At 40.2% G+C, this 21798-nt stretch overlaps 1 protein-coding gene across 1 annotated transcript; it reads left to right on the top strand.

Annotated features, from left to right (window-relative positions):
• Window positions 1–136: 136 nt before the first annotated feature.
• Window positions 137–14809, top strand: immp1l (inner mitochondrial membrane peptidase subunit 1). The gene is made up of 6 exons (XM_086285798.1): window positions 137–159; window positions 7482–7592; window positions 7681–7769; window positions 8034–8160; window positions 11669–11779; window positions 12366–14809. Exons 2-6 carry the CDS (start codon window positions 7488–7490, stop codon window positions 12450–12452), a joined length of 519 nt encoding a protein of 172 aa, XP_086141924.1. The 5' UTR covers window positions 137–159; window positions 7482–7487; the 3' UTR covers window positions 12453–14809.
• Window positions 14810–21798: the final 6989 nt, after the last annotated feature.

Below are 21798 nucleotides of genomic sequence, written 5' to 3'. Positions count from 1 at the left end.
CCTGATGTTTTGGCACGTGTTATCCAATCAAATAGGAGTTTGGTGAGGCTCAACCAATGACATCCGCTGTTGTTACAGTGCCGCTCCTGGAAGTCGTAAAAGGGAAGTTCAACTGTTATTGTAAGTGCCCGGTGAGAGCTTTTAGTCACACGCTACAAAGTGAGTACAACTCTACTCATTATATAGTTTAAATGTCTTGTTTTTATATTTTTCTACAAAAACCTAAGCTTATCTGTTGTTGTTATTATAACAGGAGTTATTCAGAAGTCGCTCAGTCCCTAAAAGTATATCGCGTCTCCTGATTATGACCTCGTTACACTAAATCTGAACATTGTGTTTTATAAATACGTTAATGAATGACAATACTTGTATGTTAAGCAGCTTAAACTGAATTGCTTTACCTTTATACTATACAGTGTTAAAATATTTGTAAAAGAGACTATTTAAATCGTTTTGTAATTTAATACACAAATTACTAAACGATAATGCATTACGTTGAAATTCTAAATAATATGAATATTTCGTGATAATGTACGATAATGTGTTGCGGTATTAAGCCACTCCTCAATATCTACAGGAGATTTATTGTATCTGAAAGTCATGTCCATAAGCAATGGTTAAAAGAAATTACTTAAAAATAATCTCACTGGAAGGGTGGCTGTCAAGAAGACATTCCTAATGAAGGGAAACGGATAAAAAGCGGAGGTATGCTAAATTACACAAAGACTGGACTGAAAATCAGTGGCAATAGGTATTGTCAAATGATGAATCCAAATTTTTAATTTTTAGTTCAAATTATCATTATGTATAGAGGTCAAGAGAAGGGTACACCGATGAACATATACAGGTATCTTTAAAATATACGGCGGAGGCTCTGTTGTGGTTTGAAGCTGCATGCAGCCAGTGCTGTAGGGGATCTTTTCAAGATTGATGGAATTATGAACACAGAAAACGCGCAATATCAGTCATTGACTGGCCAGCCCAGAGCCTGGACCTCAACATTACTGAATTAGTGTGGGGCCATCTTGTCAGAGAATGATACAAAAGGCAGCCAACATCCAAAAAAAGAACTTTTAAGAAGATGTAAAACTATTCCTGGAGACTAATGAAAGAAAGCTTGTCTAAGAGAATTCAGTCTGTGTTGAAGAATACAGGTGGTCATACCAAATGTTGACTTTCAAACGCTTTTTTTTGGGGGGGGGGGGGTGCTTATATATTGTATTATATATATCTATATATTGTATGTTTGAGCATGTTTGCTCAAACTGTACCTATTTACCATTTTCCCATTAAATTATGGGACTTAAGACTTGCACAGTTCTCTATTGTGCTGTAAAAAAGTACATCACAATATTTGTAGTAGTGATTTGTTGTTTTTATATTCTGTTTTGCATTAAAGGATGGCCATCTTGATGTAAGGATTTTCAAAGTATTCAAGCCCAATTTATGTTTTAATTTTATGCCAGAAATTAACACAGGGACTTTAAAAGAATAAAAGGTTGTGTGTTTAAAAAGCAAAAGGACAACTAGCAACAAATCAATCAACAACAAGTGCTTCAGAGAGCAACTTGGTGTTAGTATCTCGCCCAAGGATATTTGGCATGCAGACTGGAGCAGACTGGGATCAAACCACAAACCTGGTTAAGCGCTCTGCCACCTGAGCTGCAGCCACCCCATAGACAACAACCTTTTCAAGGGAGGCCTTGCTTTTTTTCAGCAAGTAGTATCAAATCATAGATTATAAAAGTATAGCTCCACAGACCCAGTGTTAAACTGGCCTTTGTGCAATCAAGACCAGACAACAACTGGAAAATATTTGCAGATTAAAGAAGAGGCCCCAGAAAGCCAGTAAAAAACTACATCAAGCAATAGCATGAAAAATGTTTTTCTTAGTTTCCCAACCCTAAAACAATATCCAGTAACTGAGATAATTGTGATATAACATAATAGCACACATGCCCCTGTCCCAACCTGTAATCTGTTTCTCATGTCAAATGTATTTATGACTGTGGCCGTTGAAGGTGAAGGTAAATAATGGAATAGGAGACATTTGTGTTAGCCTTTATGTGGAATTGAAGGCATTATCAAAAATTATATTATTACTGTTATTCTTCCAAAAACCCTTGCACCTAATTAGTTTATTTTTAATTTTATTCAACATGCTCAAGTAGCTGTTTGCATCTCTGTTGCCAGTAGGATTAATTTACAATAATTAAGTATAGTTTGACTGCTTTAGTGTGATCAGAAGTCAGTTTTTAGGGTAGATTTACACTTTTATGTAGAGTGTAATGCACATGGGTTTTTGGCAGATACATATATAATAACATAAAAAGCTGATAAATTGCAGTAAGTTCCTTTGATTTCAAGGTACTCATATTCTGCATGCTAGTTCACTGTCACACTGCCGTGGGAAATTTGAATGGGATTGAATAATATCAGGAGCATTTGTGCTTTTCCAGAGAATTCAAAATGTGAATTTGGCAGTTCATGACAAAAACTATTTTGTGAAGAACTCCTACTGTTTTGTTAGGAAAAGCTAGTGTTAGGAAAAGTTGACTGGTGAGTGAATGGTGTGATCCTTAAGACATCTGCAAAAAGGTTTGTGTGGCAGAGAGAGGCCAGAGGCAGCATAAGATCGCAGGATGCTGTGATGCTCCAGAGGAAACAATTGCCCAACTGCTCACTTTACAAATGCTCTCAGCAGACAGTCCTGCTGTTTTGACAGCACTGTGAGATTTATGTGTGCTGACAGGGGACCAAGGGAATATATCATGACTGACAACGCTGGGCATTGTGGTAAGCCTATATGAGGCAAATAAGATGCGCTGACTGGCCTGGGTCTCAAAAGGAGGAGGACCTGCTTCAGCAGTGCAACTTGCGGGATGTATGAATGCGTCTCTTTCCCTACATTCTCTGTACATTTCCTTTCATCTCCTTTTTAATTCTCTTAAATCTCAGTTTAAGCCTTTGGCTCTGTTGCACTCTTCAGTGTATGATAGTGTACACAAAGCAGTCTAACTGCAGAAAAAATAGCACAAATTTCCCCCCTTTCAAAGTGTGATCTAGTGTTTTTCTGTGGTGTTTTTGTCATTTTAATCTGTATCTGATTGAGCAATATAATGGCAGCAGTCATAACATGTCAGACCTTTCCTGGTTTGACTGTTTGGATTTCTTTAGTCTAATTCTGCCATCAGCATTGAACTGCGAGAAGCGGCTCCGTTTGTGTGTTGGGAGGATGCAAGATTATCATCAACATGCACATATTTGTTTTGTTAACACTGAAAGAAAAGCATTATTCTAAAGGAACAAGTGCAATCAGCATAGGACAGGTCTTGTACACAACTAATTTTGTCTAAGGATTTGCCTTTTTCCATGTATTCACCATCCCATATTTTGAATAGCTTTATTTCGGTTTCCTGGTTTTTTTTTTTCTACAGATGTAGTTTTAAAATACAGTGAGTCATATTTAGCTGACCTATACAAAAGGGACGTAGAAAGTATGGAAACATGAGTCAAAGGAAATCGCATTTTTAAAAATTGTAGGTTTGCTTTACAGTTGAGGTTCCTGTCAGTAGTTGTTAAAATATAAAAGGCCATTTCATTAGCTGGACAGTGCATAACCCAAGCGACTTTGTGAATGTGATACAACACCAGATAAAATCTGTCAGCACAAGGCCAGCACAACACAATCACTTGTGCTCTGCACAATAAGGCTTAGTGACTGATTTTTTTCCCCCATTCAGTATTATTGGCCAGGGACTCTGTCAACCTACACTTCCTTTCAATTCATAGCAGTTGTATTCATATCACTTTGCTATTATTTGCTCTGGTTGACCCATTGATTGCAGGTTTAAATCCTCGGCCCCAAATAGTAACCTCGCTCAGCTGTGTCACGGCTGTGTTGCCGTTAGCAACAATGAAAAGAGCAATATGGAGATCAGTCCCTTCAATTAAGCTTCTGATAGAAGGCAGACCTAGGAGAGATGGGGACCAGACATGGTACTCAGTGACTGGGACTTTTACATCTGTCACTCCCCATCAAGCCAGGTGTCTGTGTTTAAATCAGCAGGATTATCTGTGATTGCACTGATAGTTGAAACAGACCCCCTGTGTTGCCAAGCCTCCTCCTTTTTATAGCTCACATTAAGATCAAGTCAAGCTCTGCGCAACAGGACTTATGCCCCACCCTCCCCTGCCTTCTGCTGCCCAGAGGAAGACATCAGAGGTAGGATTCATCCCGTCTCTGCTCTGCCTGCTTCTCCAGACTCCCTTCCATCTGGGATCCTTAGGGAGAAGAAGAATATCTGACAAGGGGCTCGTAAGCCTCTTAGCCCCCCTGTTGCCCAGTTCTCTCTCAGCCCATGTTTTCCTAATTTAGTTGTGTAAGAAGTCCACCGCAAGGCCCTTGTGTGCTGTTTGGATTGAAATTCCCTTTGTGGCTCTAATAGACTGGCCATGTATATCAATTAACACTATTCAGCCATGGCAGGGTCAAATCTCTTGAGACTAGTAGCCGTAATTCCTTTCTGAATATTTCCTTATGGCTTCAATAATATGAGTTTAATTAGGTGTCAGTTGTGATAAGCTTTTATTGGCTTTTGGCTGTTTTTCTCTGGGGTTGTTTTTTTTGTTTGTTTGTTTACTGTTCATATATTGGCAGACTCTAATTGAAACAAATCTGCAGTGGAATCATTTCACTGATTATCTTCATTTTTGAGGCGTTTTCCCCCTATGTTTTTTCCAAGCAAATACATAATATAGTTCAGTTTCTTAATTACAACCTTTAAGAAACATCTCATGTCGATCCATTAGTAAGCTGATAGTACTGAAGCAGCATTACTTTTGCTGAAATTAAAGAGAAAACATTGGAAACACTTTTTTTTTTTTGATTGGCTTTTATTTCTTTCTCCTTGTTGTCATTGCAATATTCAGGAACCCTTTTTTATGTATGTGTTCTCAAATTTTGGACTAATAATGTTTTTGACAGAGGTTTAAATGTCCTGATAGGCTTTTCCACTGCTGCAGCACTTTATGCTCATATTTGGTATAGCAGAATTCACCCCCTCCTAATTCATCTACTTATGATTTCTGCTCTGAATGAGCAGGGCTTCTTCAGGAGTAAGATCACAGAGTTAAACACACAATGAAATGTTTCCATCAAAAGCTACTCATTTGGGCTCCCCCTTTCTCGTCACTGTAGCACTGTTCTGTGACAATGGGAGGCCAATGGCCACAGATGGTTCTGCAGCGAGCGCCACACTAGCTTTTTTTTTTTCCCATGAACATGTTTGGCATGTAATCCTGGATTAACAGTGAGACTTTTTGTGAATTTACAGCTGTAATACAGCATTCATTTAATGTTGATATCCCCCTAATAAACATGCGCTGGTTATTAGAAGACCGAGATAGTGTGGGTTATCTGACTCTTTGCCCAGGGGATTTAGAGCTAATAGAGATCACATCAGAGGTCTCTGTGGATGTCCACCTTGTTCTGAATCCCAGTGGAGTCTCTGCAGCTAACATATACACTTGCCATGAAACACATAGGTAATGCTATTCTCTGTGCACATTGACACACCAACACACCACATGCACACGCACAGACACACACTATCAATGACAGAGGGTGCCTCAGAAAACCAGCCGGCTGCATATGGACTCTCTTGATATCAGTCACTGGCCGTGTGATCTTGTTATGCAAAGTCCCTTAATCCCTACCTATGATGAATGCATGCTGGAATGGAGGGGGGTGATGAAACAGAGATATGAGGGCAGCTGTACGGGAGGCTGTCCACTGTGCTTTGAGAATAAGTGCTAACAAAGATTCCTGATCCCTGGTCTAGCAGAGGGAAGAGCACATGTGAGATCATGTCTGAGACTGCAATACAGTAACAGAATGGCAGAGAACCTGGTGGAGTAAGCTGAGAGCTAGACGAATATAGATGAACATGTTGCTTTCGTGCAGACCTGAGGTTCACATTAACCTTTAGACCATTTGCATCCCAACAGAGGAATTATGGGGCCAGAGGTGTTATTGTACCAGCTGGGGGAGGACTGAGTTTATAGTTCCTGTGGAACAGAACAAGACCGGAGCAAGCTGCAAGTGGAAGAGGGCACTTCATCTGGGCCCTGTCCTGACTGTATATGTCTCCCTTCACCTGCTCAAGCTTTGTCATTTGAAGTAGTAGTGAAAAGCAGAGGGTTGCCAGTGGTGATCGGGGAAAGAAACAGAGTAGCAGCACAGAGGGAGGTGAAAGGATGGAGTTGCTCTTTTTTGGATCAGAAAGGTTGGTGAATAGACCAGAGACAAACCATGCTAGGGATAAAAGAATAGAGGGTATAATAGGTGATGTATAGTTAGAATGAATGAGAGAGCATTGTGTGTGTGTGTGAGAGTGGAGAGTGGAGAGGAGTGGAGGAGGGTAATGGGATTAGGGGTAACACCTTTGGCAGGGCTGGGAGAGCCACCTGACACCCGGTCTGTTGAGAACCTGGGGAGAAAGGGAGTGGAGGTGGTGGGGGCAAAGGAGAAATCGGGGGTCTAATCCTTGTCCATCTTTGGGAAGTCATTCCCAGAGCTCTGAGGATTTGGGGCTTTGGTTTCCGCTCTGCTTGCTTTGGTTAATAATACCCTGGGAGGGAGAGAAGACATGGAGAGAGAAAGAGGGAAAGAGACAGGAGGAAAAGAAGAGATGGAAATGAAGATTTCTTTACCCTGTGGTGGACTGGCAGGACAGCGGCGTGAGCTAAAAGAAAATGTTTGAGGTGCAGGCTAACATCAAAACCAAGCTGTATCTATTGTTCTTCAGTTTGCATTTGTGTTTACGCAGGGGTGTGTGTGCGTGTGTTTGTGTGTGTGTGGGCTCGCATATGCACTTTGTACAACAGTGTGTAAATACTGCCTCTCTTTTCTCCAACCACCCCACAGGTTGCAGCTTGAGTAAAAGTCAATAACCTAAGTGTGCCTGGGATGTTTGCTTAGAAGACACATGGGTGCTCATTGTGTGTGTTCATGTGGCAGTGTTTGCAGGGCAGTTGTTTGGGTGCTTTTGGTGTCTTTTTGTTTCTATGGTGCTGACAGAAGTTGATAACTACTCTAATGACTGTGGTGGTGATGGAGGCAGCACAGTGTCAGGGACTAGCTGCCGACAGTGCAGAGCTGCTTGGCTGGATGTGTCACAGCTTCTGTGTTTGTCCATCACCTGAGCACAAGGTGTTGATTGGTCCATCCTACGCAGGATCAAAGTTCAGGGCAGTTTTCTGGTGTGAACTGGCCGCTCAGCCTCTGTGAATGAAACACCATAGAATGTGCCATCTTAGCAGTAGGCCAACTGTGACAACCTTGTCCACACCTTCAAGCATTAACCCTAAAACAGCTTTTGTTTTTAGAAATCCCATAAAGAACATAAGCCTACCATAAATGGATCAAGCATGTACTTCGATGACAGTGCATTATAATCCATGGCTGCTTTCTTCTGTAGGTTGAGATGTTCCGCCGTGTGCTGGGGAAGACCTTTGGTTTTGTGGGCTACACAATCCAGTATGGCTGCATTGCACACTGTGCTTTTGAATACATTGGAGAGTTAGTCGTGGTTCGTATTAAAAGATTACAGATTTAATGACTTTTTTTTATTTTTACAAGAAATAATTAAGAAAGAATTTTTTTTGGCTTTTATTCAGTGTTCTGGTCCATCCATGGAGCCCACCATTGTCAACGAGGATATTGTCTTCTCTGAACGGATGAGTCGGCATCTTTGCAAAATACAAAAGTAGGTTGCACTTAGTTTATGCAGTCGGAGAAAAAAAGATGACAGCAAGCATTTTAGAATATTTATAGCACACATTTTAACATTTCAGAGTGCATTTGTGATTCACTGCTTGATTTGTGACCATTTCTCTGCTTTTTCCCCCTAAAAATAAAAGAAAGCACAACAATACTAATATCCTACTAGTCATTTCAAATGGTGTCTTAGATCATATGGGATTTTTTGCATTTTCTTATTAAATAATCGTGTTTTATGGTTTCCTTTCAGGGGTGATATAGTCATTGCAAAAAGTCCATTTGACCCAAATATGAACATTTGTAAAAGGGTAATTGGATTGGAGGGTGACAAGGTCTGCACAAGTTCCCCATCAGATTTGTTCAAGACCCACACATATGTAAGTATCTTTTCATCACGATCATCATCATTACGCCCACATTTTCTGAAGATGTCATGCTTCTTAGCTGCTTTTCTTATACATATTGCGATTACCTGATTTACCAAGTAAGGTTTCTGGTGGCGGCTTTGCAGTTTTACTTCAAACAACCACAACTCAGTGACTGTCTTTGAAAGGGAAAAAAAGGTTAAAAAGATACAGTGCAAATAGAAAGTGATTGAAGAAGGTGTTTACAGCAAAACACTTGATAGTTTGTTTCACCCTAAAAATGACAAGCAGAATCTCTATGCATAATGCAAAACTGTCCCTCGCTTATTCTTTGTGTGTACCACAGTCTATAGGCTATCATCCTGTTGTTTACATTTTAGACCACACACATCCATTTTGTGTCATTGGTCAAAATATCAGTTTTGACAACACCTATATTTCCTCAGAACAGTGATAAAACCAGAGAGTGAACAGGGGTTCTGCTGCTGAAACCACTGTCATTGCTTTTCTATTACTACTCTCCCCAACACCCACAGCTCAGGCCTGCAATCTCTCTGAAGCCTGTTAGAGTTAGTGCCAGCCGAATGGACAGACTGATGGGCGGGAGGCTGTGTGTGTGTGGGTCTGTGTGTATGTGTGAACCGAAGATTTTTATCTTGCATGGTTTTTAAATCTGTTGTGTATTTAAAAGACTTAAGACACAAGGCCTGTAAGCGGCATTCACTGGATGAAAAAGGATATGTATATATTTTCTCTTTTACAAACAGCATTTTCATACTATATACATACGTATATAATCTTCCATATATGTGTATATATATATATATATATATATATATATATATATATATATATATATATATATATATATATATATATATATATATATATATATATATATATGTATATATATATATATATATATATATATATATATATATATGTGTTGCAGCTTTTACTCAAGCTGCAACCTGTGGGGTGGTTGGAGAAAAGAGAGGCAGTATTTACACACTGTTGTACAAAGTGCATATGCGATATATATATATATATAAGTATGTGTGTTTGGTGCTTTTTACCCACCAGCAGATGGATAGATCTGTTTGTGTGATTATTACAATAGTGTGAGGCATTATGGGTGGACCTGTAAAGATGAATTTTGGAAGGGAGTGTTACACCCTGTCAACACCTCATTTTCTGTTCTGACAGACAGGCAGGCCCTCTCCACCCTCAGCTATCCAACAACACACTAATTGCCCTGTCACCTTTTAGGAATGATTTCTGTGTCAGAGCTATTGTGTCAAAACAATGACACTTGATCCCTAATATTATACCAGAGATGGAGAGACAAGAAATAAGAGCGATGAAATGACGCTATGCTTTCTGTTCTTTGCAGTAAAGATAGACAGAGCAATATGATGAAAGATGAACTCAGTATTCCTGTATTAAGCTTTAACATAATTCCCCACCCCAATCATGTTAACATAATGAGCACTTTAATGGTGTAGCTGTTAAACAACACACCACCACAGTGAATACAGCTCCTGTTTCAGCTCTTCTCGACATGTCTCTGACAGCTACACAATGCCTGGCGTCAACCCAACCTGCAACCACAGGATGGGTGCAGTCATTGCCATCCATCACACCAGAGTCGCAGGCGGAGCTGATCAAAGTGACTCCGCCTCTAACTGCAACAGCTCTGGTTTTGAGCCTAACAGGATTTTTGGAAATACATGTGGTTAGAAATGACATTTGTTGATAACGGCTCCTCTGTCAAAATCAAACATGTTGGTGCTATTATGTGGTAAAATGACAAATTACTGGTTTATGTCAACACCCTGTGGACAGAGAAACATCTTAATTACAACCTTGATGTGTACCCAAAAAGAAATCGAGCGTTCCTCATAGTCTTCTGTTTACCTGTGCCTGAAACTGCAGTTTTCTTTGAAAAACACTCTTTGAAATGTGCATTGTTTGGTTTGTGACTATCTTGCATCCATTTCATTGTAATTAAGAGATTTTCTCTTGACCTGCTAATTTATTTTTATTTTTTTTCCTTTGGATTATTCACACACCTACAAAGTGATATGAATAAGCGTTCATCCTCATGCTGGTCGCAGTGCAGCAGGTTCAAGTTTCAGACCTCTTCACTTTTTCACTTGGTGAAATACTGCCTAGTGGATCTTTAAAGTCAGACTTTACTCAGGTTTTGGTTTGATTCATAAACGCTGAAACAAAGTGCTGTTGTCAGTCAGACGTTGCTGGTCTGAATCAGTGTTTTTGATTAGGCCTTTAAATAGAAATTTTGCCATCAGGAGTTTTTGCTTTTCAATGATTTTTACACTACGCACAAATTCTTAAGAGGTACTGACTAAGTAACCTTTAAGATAAGCACAGTAGAGATAATATTTTTAAAAAAGATGAGAATGTGGAGAAACGGGGGGTTCTGATTTGGCAGATGACAAACGGTTGTGTTTCTTTTTCCTGTGCTTGGGAGCCAGCATATGTTACCATGTTAATGAGGTGTAATGGTGAGAATCCAGCATGCTGACATATGGTTCTCAGATGACTCCTTTAATGATATTCATTTGTGTCGTCGTTATTCAGTGAGTTGTTTACCTCGTGTTAGGTCAACGTGTCACTGGCTTGTGATTATGTCACATCATCTGTCTCAATTATCAAATATGAAATGAAATGCAGCATCCCACAGTAGTACTCAAGACTCTAATCAGAGAGCCGACTGATAAGGAATACAGAGGGAAAGATGTGACGTCACCTCAGTGCGGATAATATTCTGTCTTTATTCACGTTATTCTCTTCCTCCAGAGTACTTTTGCCGTTAAAAAGTTAGGCAACACAAAAATAGACTCGCGGATTGTGATGCCCATTATGACAATATAATGTGTTGTTGATCCTGTCTGCACATATAGGGAGGACAGCGCACTTAATTAGGGACTTGACAAGCCCACTCTCCTAAAGTGATGAGATTAATCATAATTGGTGTCACTGTGAATTAGAGAGCGCTCGGATGACCGCCCCACTGGCAGGTCGGACTGCGGTGGAGACCCTTGGACACTGCTGCTAGCCGCAGCTTAGCTCTCCCTCATTCTCTCTCTTCCTCTCTTGCTCCCTTTCTTTTTGCTGCCCAGCTATCTCAGGCCTCTCTCTGGCTTTGCCCTCCTTGGGTAAAAGGGGCTCAGATCTCAGCCAACAGCCTAATGACCCTGTTTGAAGTTCTTCTAAATCCCTTCTCGCCGACCCTGCCCGTTACCCATGACCCCTCTCCTAAGACGGTGCAAGGTTAAAGAGGGACAAGCAGGTTAACGTTAAGATAGGCTAAGGAGGGAGGGTTGTCTGGAATATGGGGAGGGGTTCTCGCTAAATGAGATCAAATCACTTGTCTCTTAAAGTTGAGTAATGGTGCAATTTAAGACTATAAGACTTCTATCTCATTCTGTTTTTGTGGACTGGAGTTGTTTACATTATGAACTTTTTTTTTTGCCTTTTGTGCCAATGTTTCCAGGTTCCAAAAGGCCATGTGTGGCTAGAAGGGGATAACCTTAGGAATTCTACTGACTCAAGGAACTATGGCCCAATTCCCTATGCCCTCATCCGAGGGCGTGTTTGCTTAAAGGTAATGGGGGAGGTCTACTCTACATTGTCATATATGTATATTTAAAAAAGCATAACAAATGTGTGGGGTATTTGTGGAGTTTCTTCCTATAAGAGTTTTAGTGACTGAGCTCATGGCCAACCTATATATGTGTGTGTGTGTTTCTAGTCTTTTATTATTTTTTTAAATTATTGTTATTATCAAACAATGTCTGTTTTAAGCACAATTTAATGCCATGAGTCAGTTAAAAGTTCAAAGCAACTGCATCTGATTGACCAAAGCCTAGCCAACATATTGTTTAGCTTTCCATTCTGCTATGTTGTCGTGTCACTGGATGTCATATCAACCACGACCCTGTAAACGGGTCAGCCAACCTTCTGTCCATCTGATTGGACAGCAGCACTCCACTGGAGGCCCTACTATGACAGCTGATGAAATCACAGGATTTGCTATGATGTCAATGGTGTCATTAAAATTCATATTAGCAAATGTGTCACACCGTGTGATAAAGTGTGCAATATGGTTAGAAGCACCTTTATTCTGTACTTATGCCAGTCTTCTCTTTCTTTTAATCCATTCTTTCTTTGTCGCCCTTTGTCCCGTACAGCTCTGGCCACCACATAGTTTTGGGACCCTGAGTGAAAGTCCAACAGAACGGATCATTAAAACTCAGAGCGACTCGGACTCAGATTGACTTGTCTGCTTTGTTTATATTTGTACTTGTTCTTGACTTTTTCATTTTTGAATAAAAGTGTTAATTCTTTTAAAAAGTTAATCGTGCCCATTTGATTAAGATCAAGATTCAAGATTTGATTAAGATGCAGTAGCGAGAGACGCTGCATCTCTGTGGAACTGCTAATGGCAGAGCTGGCAGGGGCAAATATGCATAAGATTTAAAGCCAACTTAGTAATAGCAGCTATGTCAATGTATTAAAAGCCTAATCATACCAAACGGTGCAAACACTATTCAGGAATCAGAAGTTACGATTGAGTGAGTTCAGTTGCTTTATTTAAGTGATGCTGAAATGCACCAAAACTGTACATTTAATTTTTTTGTTGGCTATTTGTAAATCTTGAAAAAGTGATATCTGTCTGAACTAAAAGGAAGTATTTCAGCATTATGTGTCACATTTCCTTTAAAATCCGTTATTTATTTCATGTTTACCCTTCCTTGGTATTACGCTACAACAAAAACTCTCTGAATGTTTAATATTTCATCAGGCTGCCAAGGCAATTGAAAAAATCTTAGCACTTCCCATTTAAACATACAATATTAATACGCACTTAGTAAGGGGCTCTGTGTGTGTGCGCATGTGTTCATGCGTGCATTTAAAAATATCGAGTCTCACACTCAGTATGTTTACATGTACTGGTTATCACTGCTACTGCAGATTTCTACTTGGAAAAACGTCATTCCTTTGTCATATACTGTATAGGTTCTAGGTTTTACAGAACTGCATGGATGTGTCTTAGACCTAAAAATGGGTGTAGTCATTGCTAATCATGGGTGCAAAATGGGTACATCATTAGCTATATGTCCTTGTTTTGTAAAATAAATCTTTTGTAAGTAATGTGGTTTGCACCTCTGAACAGCAGGTAAATATTCAAACACAATCACAAAGAAAAAATCCAATCCTATGAGCTGTGGGCAGAGAATATTCACAGAATAGAATGGATCTAATTGCAAAACCAAGCTAGTTGTGATATATTTTTCATCAGGGTGTTAACTCAAAGCATTGTGCTGCTGCAGATTTTGAAGACTTTCTCATCCTGCTTAGGCCTTTCTGGACACAGGGACATAGCCGTACAGTGGCATACTGATGCTCAGCTGGTCATTCTCTGAGGCAGAGAGGGACTCTTCTTCTTTAAGCTCCCCAAGGGAAGTGAGTTCTAGGCAGCCGTGGGTCCCTGTCCAGCTGCTTCCTCTGTCTAGAGGGGGCCAGAGGGTCAGAGACAAGGCTCTCTGTGACACTGAATTATCTGCCTGAGTGTGATTGTGCCTGCTGGGAGGGACACTCAAGATTGTGTGAGCGTGTGCGTGTGTGTGTACTATATTTGTGTATATAAAAAATACTTTTGCAGGGCTTTGCTTCAAGCACATTTTTGTTTTTTGTAAGATTTTATATTCATCTGTTGTGTGTCAACACAATGCCACCGCTAAGCTAGAATGCTGACACAAGTAATCTTAGTGTGTCCCTTTAAAGATACTGCCCCATAGAGGGAGCTATGGCTGTTCACTGGTGTAGCTAAAGCCCCGTGGATGAAAAGCTGTTTATGATTTAAGTAATGTTAACAAGGTTAAAGATGAAGATAGCGGATTTACTCCACCTCAGGTCTACTGGATTAAGTACGTCTGTCACACATTTCCCCAAGTATAGAGGCACTCTGAAGTAAATGTTTTGCCATTAATGTAAAAAACACTGCATTAAGCTGCATTTTCCTTGAGGTAGGGTAAACAGATACGCAATGTACAGTATGTTGCCTTTGCTGTCATACTTTGAGTTGTACCAGAGTTACAAAGAGATGACTGGGCAGAGGTGTATATCATTATCATGCTGAGTGGGCACAAAGTGGGGAGTGAGGCAGGAAGAGATAGAGATCGGAAGAAACGGACAACAGACAGCTGTGCTGAGGTATGCAGCACTGCAAAGTCAGGCTGTGGGTTGTCAGTGGGGCAGAGGTGTGTCTGCTGCCTCTGTAAGAGGACACGGAGACATATAAAGTTGATTTTCAAACAAATGGCACATCACAGATCAGTTGGAATCCACACATTGAAGAGGTACGTCGCAAGACCTGTAAACAACCTCTGAGGTGTCAAAGAAGTTCCCTCTTTTTTTGCATTTTTAAAAATAGTTTTTAGTGGAAACTCATTGCATTGGTAGTATATACTACATCTAAATCAAATTGAATGATGCAGAGCTAAAACTAACAATTATCAGCAAGAAACAGCAGCAGACACTGAACTGAAATTAAAGAGAGTAGATATACATAACTAAAATACTTCATGCATAAATCACATGCTTTGTGTTTTAAAGCCTCTATATAAAAATATAAATGTAGTCACCAAGTTAAGCCAATTAGCAAGTTCCTTTAAGTAGGCACATTGCCTCCAATAACCACTCATCTGATTTATCCTTTGGTGAAAATAATGATAACAATCATTTCATTAATTCCAATGCTTTGTGTTTTAAAGTGGGATAATCACATCTCTCTCTTTTTTACAATTCTTGTTTATTTTGGGGGGTAGCCTGCTATGTCATCTCCCTTTTACACTGCATTATGTGAGGTCACTTGTGTGAAGGGACTTAGATGCTGTAATGTGCACACGCAGCTGTAACAAGCTTTTTGATTATGGCAGACATCGAGGGTGTGACTTGACTGTCAAAGAATACCATCTTACCATAACAAATGGCTGTTTGCTGCTATTTTATGTTAAAAATCTCATAGATGATTAAACATTTCAGAAAAACACCTTCAACTTTTTCTTTGGGGGTACTGAGGGTATTTCCTGTGTCTGGCCTGTGCTTTTGTGGCTATGAGCTGGTTTAGTGTTCAAATTACTGATGATCCAGCCTTCCAATTGCTCTCAGAGCAGCAAATTACCTTGATAAAGTGTCTTTTACAAACATGTAGTATTTATCTTTCTTTCGTGTATTTACTAAAATCCGAAGTTCTTAAATTTGCCTTTTTCTTCTTCTAGCCAGTGGAGATTTCATGAAAAGATCTGACTGGGAAACAACACGTTTCTTAGTTTCATTGTAAGCTTTTCTTTATTTCTCTTTTTCTTTAACTGAGCACAGGGTTCTCCCTCGCTCTTGCTGTATTTCCTCAAACTGTTGCACGTTAAGAAAAAGGAAGATGAGAAATAGCTGGAAGGAGCAGATGGGACAAAAGGGAACTGGAGTGGAGAAAAGCTGAATATAGGGCAGTGAAGGGAAGACAGGCGGTATCTTTTTGCTTGATTCCTTAGTTCATTTCAGGTTAATTGAATCCTTTAAAAGTGCAAAGACACGTGAAAGAGGAGAGCGGGAGGTGTGGGTAAAGAGAGTAAGAGAACCACCCATCACTGGTAATGGCCTGGTTTGTTTGTTTTCATACCCATGATGGAGATTGTGACCCAAAAATAAACTTGGGTCAGATGCAGCGGCATTACCCTGACAGCCAAATGTCTCTGTTAGTGCTGCATGCAAACGAAAATATGCTCATTCTCAAGCTATATCTCCCTAGCAGAAGGCCACTTATGAAAACCTGTCCAGTCTTAATTGCGCTGAACTTTTGCTTGTCGATGCTTTATTGAAGTTGAGGAGTTGAAGTGATATCAGTCACGCTGCTGTATGAATTCAGTCATGCCTCAGTTCCTTCTCTGTTTGCATATTTCCCATTCTATTGATGCATCCTGTTTTCTTTCTTCACTTTCCCTTTACGCTCCCTCCTCTCCCGTCCACTTGTGTTGCAGTTAGCTGATAAGGGAATTACTCCTTTCATTGATGGATCCTTTCATTCTCTTCTTTTAATCAAGCCTGTTAGTACTTCTTAATTAAGACATCACAGTAGCGTTTGATCACTTTTGCTTTTCTGTGAGAGAGAGGGGGATGGAGGGAGAAAGACAGTGAAAGAGATCATGAAAAAGAGTGGGTATACTCCACCAGTACCTATTCTGTGTGTGAAGATGACTGAACAGCTTCAATTGGGGCATACACACTTCCTTCAACTCTGTTCTGCCAGCCCTTGAGGCTTGTGGTGTGTACATCTCCCAAGCCAACAGACGTCAACCTCCAGAGATCCATAGTAGACAGATGGTATTGGAGGCTGGGTCGGATGGCTATCGAGCTCCCTACTGTCAGTTTGTTGTGATGATCACACACAGCAGGCTGTCAATACTCACAGTCCACTAATCAAAGAGTTTAAAAAAGAACTAACAACAAAGACTATTTAGAAGGCAAAATGCAACTTTAGCTTGGTTCCAAAAAAGAAATAAGAACTTGTAAATACTAAAAGTTATGCTTGTATAGCTTGTGTTGAAACAGGGTATGGGGCATTAGCCTATCTTTGGTCGTAGTTCCCACTCCCCCTCCTAAAGGCAGTGAACAGAGTGAGTGCTTCTTTCCTCTAATGGAACGGGTGGGTGAGATGTGCATTGGGTGTGAGGTCTCTACTGTACATACAGTACACTTACTGAGGGTCCAAATGGACGAGGTATGGGAACTCAACCCTCAGGCTAGGAGTGATGGAGAAAGGAGGAAGGGTGAGGGCTGATGACAGAATCCTTAGTCTGACAGCCATGACCTATATTGCTTTGAGTGTAAGAGAGAGAAGTAATGCATAATTGGAAGATGCACATTTGCTCAGTTTTTGCTGAAAGTCTATCAACCCAAATAATCTTGATTTCTCTGTGATATCCTAACATAATCAGTATATACCTTTTGCACTCAAACACACACACCCACATTCACATATATACAGTGTGTGTCTGTCTTTCTCGCTAACTGTCAGTTAATTAGTGAGTTGATGTGTGCTTGTGAGTCAGGGAGAATAAGGTACTCCCATTGTGCGTATGTGTATGTGCCTGTGTATGTGGTCCCCCTGGCATGTCCTGGATCCCGTAGCGGGATACGCAGCCCTTTCTGCCTGGTTTACTGATGGGAGCTGTTTGGCTTCCACACAATTTAGCAAAGGAAACTCTGTACAACAAACATAAACAGACAGAAGCTGATCCTGGCAATAACAGTGAGAGCATACACAAAGAAACACACAAACACACACACAGATGGGACACGTGTAGTCACGTTGGTGTCACATAAAAAGCTCGGATGTCATTCACCAGAGCAGCTTTGCAACTTTCTGTGTTGATAATTCTTCAAAGTAAGAAGCAAACTCACGAGTCCTGTCTCATTTCTCTGCGATGGCTCTCTGCTGCTTCACCCCTTTTCCATCTACGAGCTGGCGATTCTCCTCTTCGGAGCTTGCAGCCTTTCTTTCTCTCAACAAGTAGTCCATTTGCCCCCAAGGTACATGAGGGTAGGAGCAACAAAGGGAGGGGACAAAGAAAGAGGAACTTAGATCCTTAGAGCGGGGCATGGGCCCGAGTGGTGATGGAGAGCTGGCATGGGGAAGCAGAGCATTGCGTGCGTGTGTGTTTGTGTTCCTCTTTGGTCACTGTAGTTCAAAAGCTGAACTGCATCCAAGCCTTGGTAATGATGCAGCCGTCCACAACAGACTACAATAACCAACAGTCTATTGCTGGCCAATTACTGTCCGCAACAATTATATTTCCAATTCAGAGGTAACAAGGGAAAGTGGCCCAACTCAACTAATCATTTCGAGCAATTACTTTTAAAACTAATTAGAATGTCAGGTTTGGCTGTGCATGCCTGAGCTTGGGGGAGGTTTTTGTTTGTGTTTTTGTTGCTGTTTTCACTTTGTCAAATGGGTGGACTTGAAAGGAGAGAGCAGGGGGAGGGGGCAATATCAGCAACAGTGCAAGCCAAACATCAACCATCACCATGGGTTGAGAGACTTGGTCATTACGGCAGTTCTGTGAGTTTGGGGAATCCATTGTGTATGAGAAAATGCTGTGTTCGTTCTGTCGATGCCAGGCACTTTGCTAGACTGGTAAAATGAGTTCTTGGTGATGTCAGCTGAAACGCTGTGAGAGAGCTAACGGACCACAGATCTCTGGAGCCTCTAAGCTGAAAAGAGGGTGATGTGAAGGGGCACAAGCTATTGAAGGCTAAAAGCTGAATGTAAAAATGCTGTTTCGATGAGCTGTGGCGAATAAGACATGTTTCTAGAAAGGATGAGAGAGGACAGGCTAGCCAATATCATTTGAGTGCTGAATTACATGCTACATCCTCTCTTTCCTTTCCTTTGAACACAGGTTAACTGATTTTGTGTGATTTAATGTACTTTCCCATAATTGAGATTATTTTCTATTGTATAAGATAAGATTTAAATTACTATTGTGATAATAATTCTTGCAGAAACATTAAACAGTCACAATCATTGACTTAGGGAGGAAGTCAAGGTCAGTACTAATGCTATCTGTAATAGGCATATTTACAAAAGTGAGGAATAAAACTCACGTCTTGATCTGATGCATTAATCCAGATCCCTACAGGGGTATTACACATTTTTAAAATGCATTTAACCAAGGGATACCTTGTACAGAAAACAGGGTGTATATTTCAATAAATAATGAGTCTTTTAGGTAACACTTAAATCAAATGAACCATCTCATATCGCACAACTAAGGAATGTGACATAAAATGGAACAACAGACTCCAACGGTCGAATTTATAAAACTTGTTCTTAAATACATGATGGTGCAGCAGCGTGTGAGAGCACATGGAGTTTGTGTGCACCAATGTTTCCAATTGGAAAATCTGCAAGATCGGTTGTGTTATATATTTTATGAGACCTGGGGGTTTCTTTTTATACCATACCGTTGTTAGACACGCAAATACCTTATGTATGTACAGCTGGTTAAGACGCACACACACGCACACGCTGACTTGTAAATGTAAAACGTTCGCCTTTAAAAGAAGCAGATTAGTCACATCAGTGGGACTGGTTAATGCATAGCAGGGTTACGGCAACTCACGCGAGTCTGGTGAGAGTTTTTTCTCTTTGTGTGACACTTTTCTTCCCGATGATTGTTTCATTTGTCAATAAATGTAGGGTAATGTGCTAACTATTCCCTTTCTTTGCAATAAAATTTTCATGCGCATCACTGCAAATGTACTACAGGCCTTAAAAAAAATAAATCCTAGAAATTTGCATTATTCAGTGTTGGCTTTGGGTCATGAGTGTCCAAATATATGCACACATGTGTTGTACACAACCACACACATACAAAAAAACCCACTAAAATGCCTCTAGTAGTTGTCATAACACACCACCCCTGATGGAGTGACGTCTCATTACTAGACAGCTTGCAGCAACAGCATGGCGTTACCTCTCCCACTTTTACAGGGCCATGGTGACAGTTGTGATTTTATCAACAAGCCCAATGAATGTGACATGAGTCAGTAAGTTTCTATTAAAGATTTTATAGAGTAGGCAGTTAAAGGTATTTGTAGCAAGCTGTCTTCATTTAGTGAGAATAAATTTGTTTTATTCTGCAAAGAAAACAGCTAGTTTCGGCTTCTATATCAAAAGTCACACCCTAATTGCCAGGACATTTAGAGAATTAAACCATACAGTAGGGAAAAACAAACTGTTTAAGAAGCATATGTCCAATTGAAGGCTTCAAGCAATGCTGGATGAAACATGCTGCACAGTATGAAGTGAGTTCTCTGAGGGAAGTGGACATTTGTGAAATGATACATTTCCACAAATGAGCCTAATTATATTGAGCTACTGGCCCTGCAATTATTTAGCTTCTGTACTTTGGCCTAAATAAAAAGAAATTAAATAAAGAAGAAAATACTGTATCACTTCACTTGATATCTTTGGATTTAAGATGTCTTTGGAAATTAATTCAAATAACCACTGCAAATTGAGTGGTTTGTTACTAAAACCCAAATGCATTTTCACTCAAATTGTTGTTTAATCACCACTTAGATTACGCTTTTTTAAATGTACACAAAATTAAAAAAAAAAAAAAAGACAACAACAACATCTTTTGCACTAAGGCAGCATAAAATGGCAAAGACAAGATGATAACAGGTAAAGCTGTAGCTGGAACCATAGTGTACATGCACATTCAGGATGCCATAAAAGGGCTGTCTGATGAGAGAAAACAAATCCTGTAGCACTAGGAGATAAGATAAAGAGTTGAAGCTACCAATAGGCATTTAATGCTCCGGTGCACTTATTGCACATGCAGTGGATTAAAACCTGTAACTAGACTCTGTGATGTACACATATTCTGAAACCTACAACTCTAACTTCCCCAAGGAAGGAAATACATTGTAGTTAATCTGGGAAAAGGGAAATAGTAATGTATATGTTTTCCACAATCTCCTGCAGTCTGCAGGTAGGTGTTTTCAAAAACTGTTTAGTCATCATACAGTTGATTTTTTTCTTCTCTTTTCTTTTTTTTCCTATTTGCTATTTTCCTCCAAGTGAATAATTTAATTCTTAAAACATTTTTATGATTAAGTCTTGTATGAAACACAAGACTTTTTCCCTTTCTGCAAGGCAATGTGACTGCGTTGTTGTTTTTGGCGGGGGGGCTGACTCGTTTTCTTTCTGCTTGAATAATGCGCACACATTTCTTCGTTTTATTTTTTAAGCATTAATATCTGGATGATACAGACTCAGAGATACAAATTAAATTGAGAGGGGGAATGCACTTTATTCTCACAACAATTTGTTTCATGCCAAACAAGCACAGTCATGTAATTATCGTCGTGGTAATTACTAATTAGGTAAAAAGAGATTCACAATGGTTGATTGTTATTTGTTATCTACAGCACTAAGGGACGAGATTAAAAAATATCTTTGCAGAGTACATTCCAGTGTTTGTTTTCAGTTTTTGCGTAACTTTCTCATACATAATTAGCTGACCCCTTTAAAAGCCTGATTATTTACAATTACACATCTGTAATTGGTGTTTTTCCTTTGGTTTCCCCAAACACTCCTTGTCAGAACATCATGCCCATTATGTTCACTGTGATGATATCCAGGCTGGAGATTTAGTCCAGAATTTCCTTCAGTGGGCCTACTGCGAAGGAGAGAGACCAAGATGGTCGAAACAGAGGCACGTAGAGAGGAGGGGCTGTTGCCACCGAAAAAAAGAGGAGAGTTACTTTGATTGACAGTTGTCTGGCCTGGTGCCTGCAGAGGTTGTTCCCCCCGCCGACTGCTATTATCAGCAGAAGGACTTCCCCATCGCCTTGGCAGCGACTGTGTCACCCCTCTCCCTTGGAGGATGCTATCCCATTTGGGAGGAGATGAATAGGGGTCCCCTCACCCCATATGAGGTCTCTGTGGACAGAATCTTTACAGAGGAAGCACAGTGGAGTAAACAGACTTTATGTCAACACCAGCATCTTCAACATCTTTGAACACACACACACACACACACACACACACGC

Source organism: Aulonocara sp. 'chitande type north' Nkhata Bay, linkage group LG1 (assembly GCF_057382095.1).
Source record: "Aulonocara sp. 'chitande type north' Nkhata Bay isolate Kocher_YH1m ecotype deep benthic linkage group LG1, A_spYH_male_GT1.1, whole genome shotgun sequence".
In the NCBI taxonomy this organism is placed as follows: Eukaryota; Metazoa; Chordata; class Actinopteri; order Cichliformes; family Cichlidae; genus Aulonocara; species Aulonocara sp. 'chitande type north' Nkhata Bay.
This window is presented reverse-complemented; position numbering and strand designations above follow the sequence as displayed.

Bases quoted from the DNA above. Each gene is read 5' to 3' on its own strand.
- immp1l (XM_086285798.1), top strand. From the start codon at position 7,488: ATGTTCCGCCGTGTGCTGGGGAAGACCTTTGGTTTTGTGGGCTACACA. The intron at 7,593-7,680 runs GTTCGTATTAAA...GCTTTTATTCAG, and splicing joins ACATTGGAGAGTTAGTCGTG to TGTTCTGGTCCATCCATGGA. The intron at 7,770-8,033 runs GTAGGTTGCACT...GTTTCCTTTCAG, and splicing joins CATCTTTGCAAAATACAAAA to GGGTGATATAGTCATTGCAA.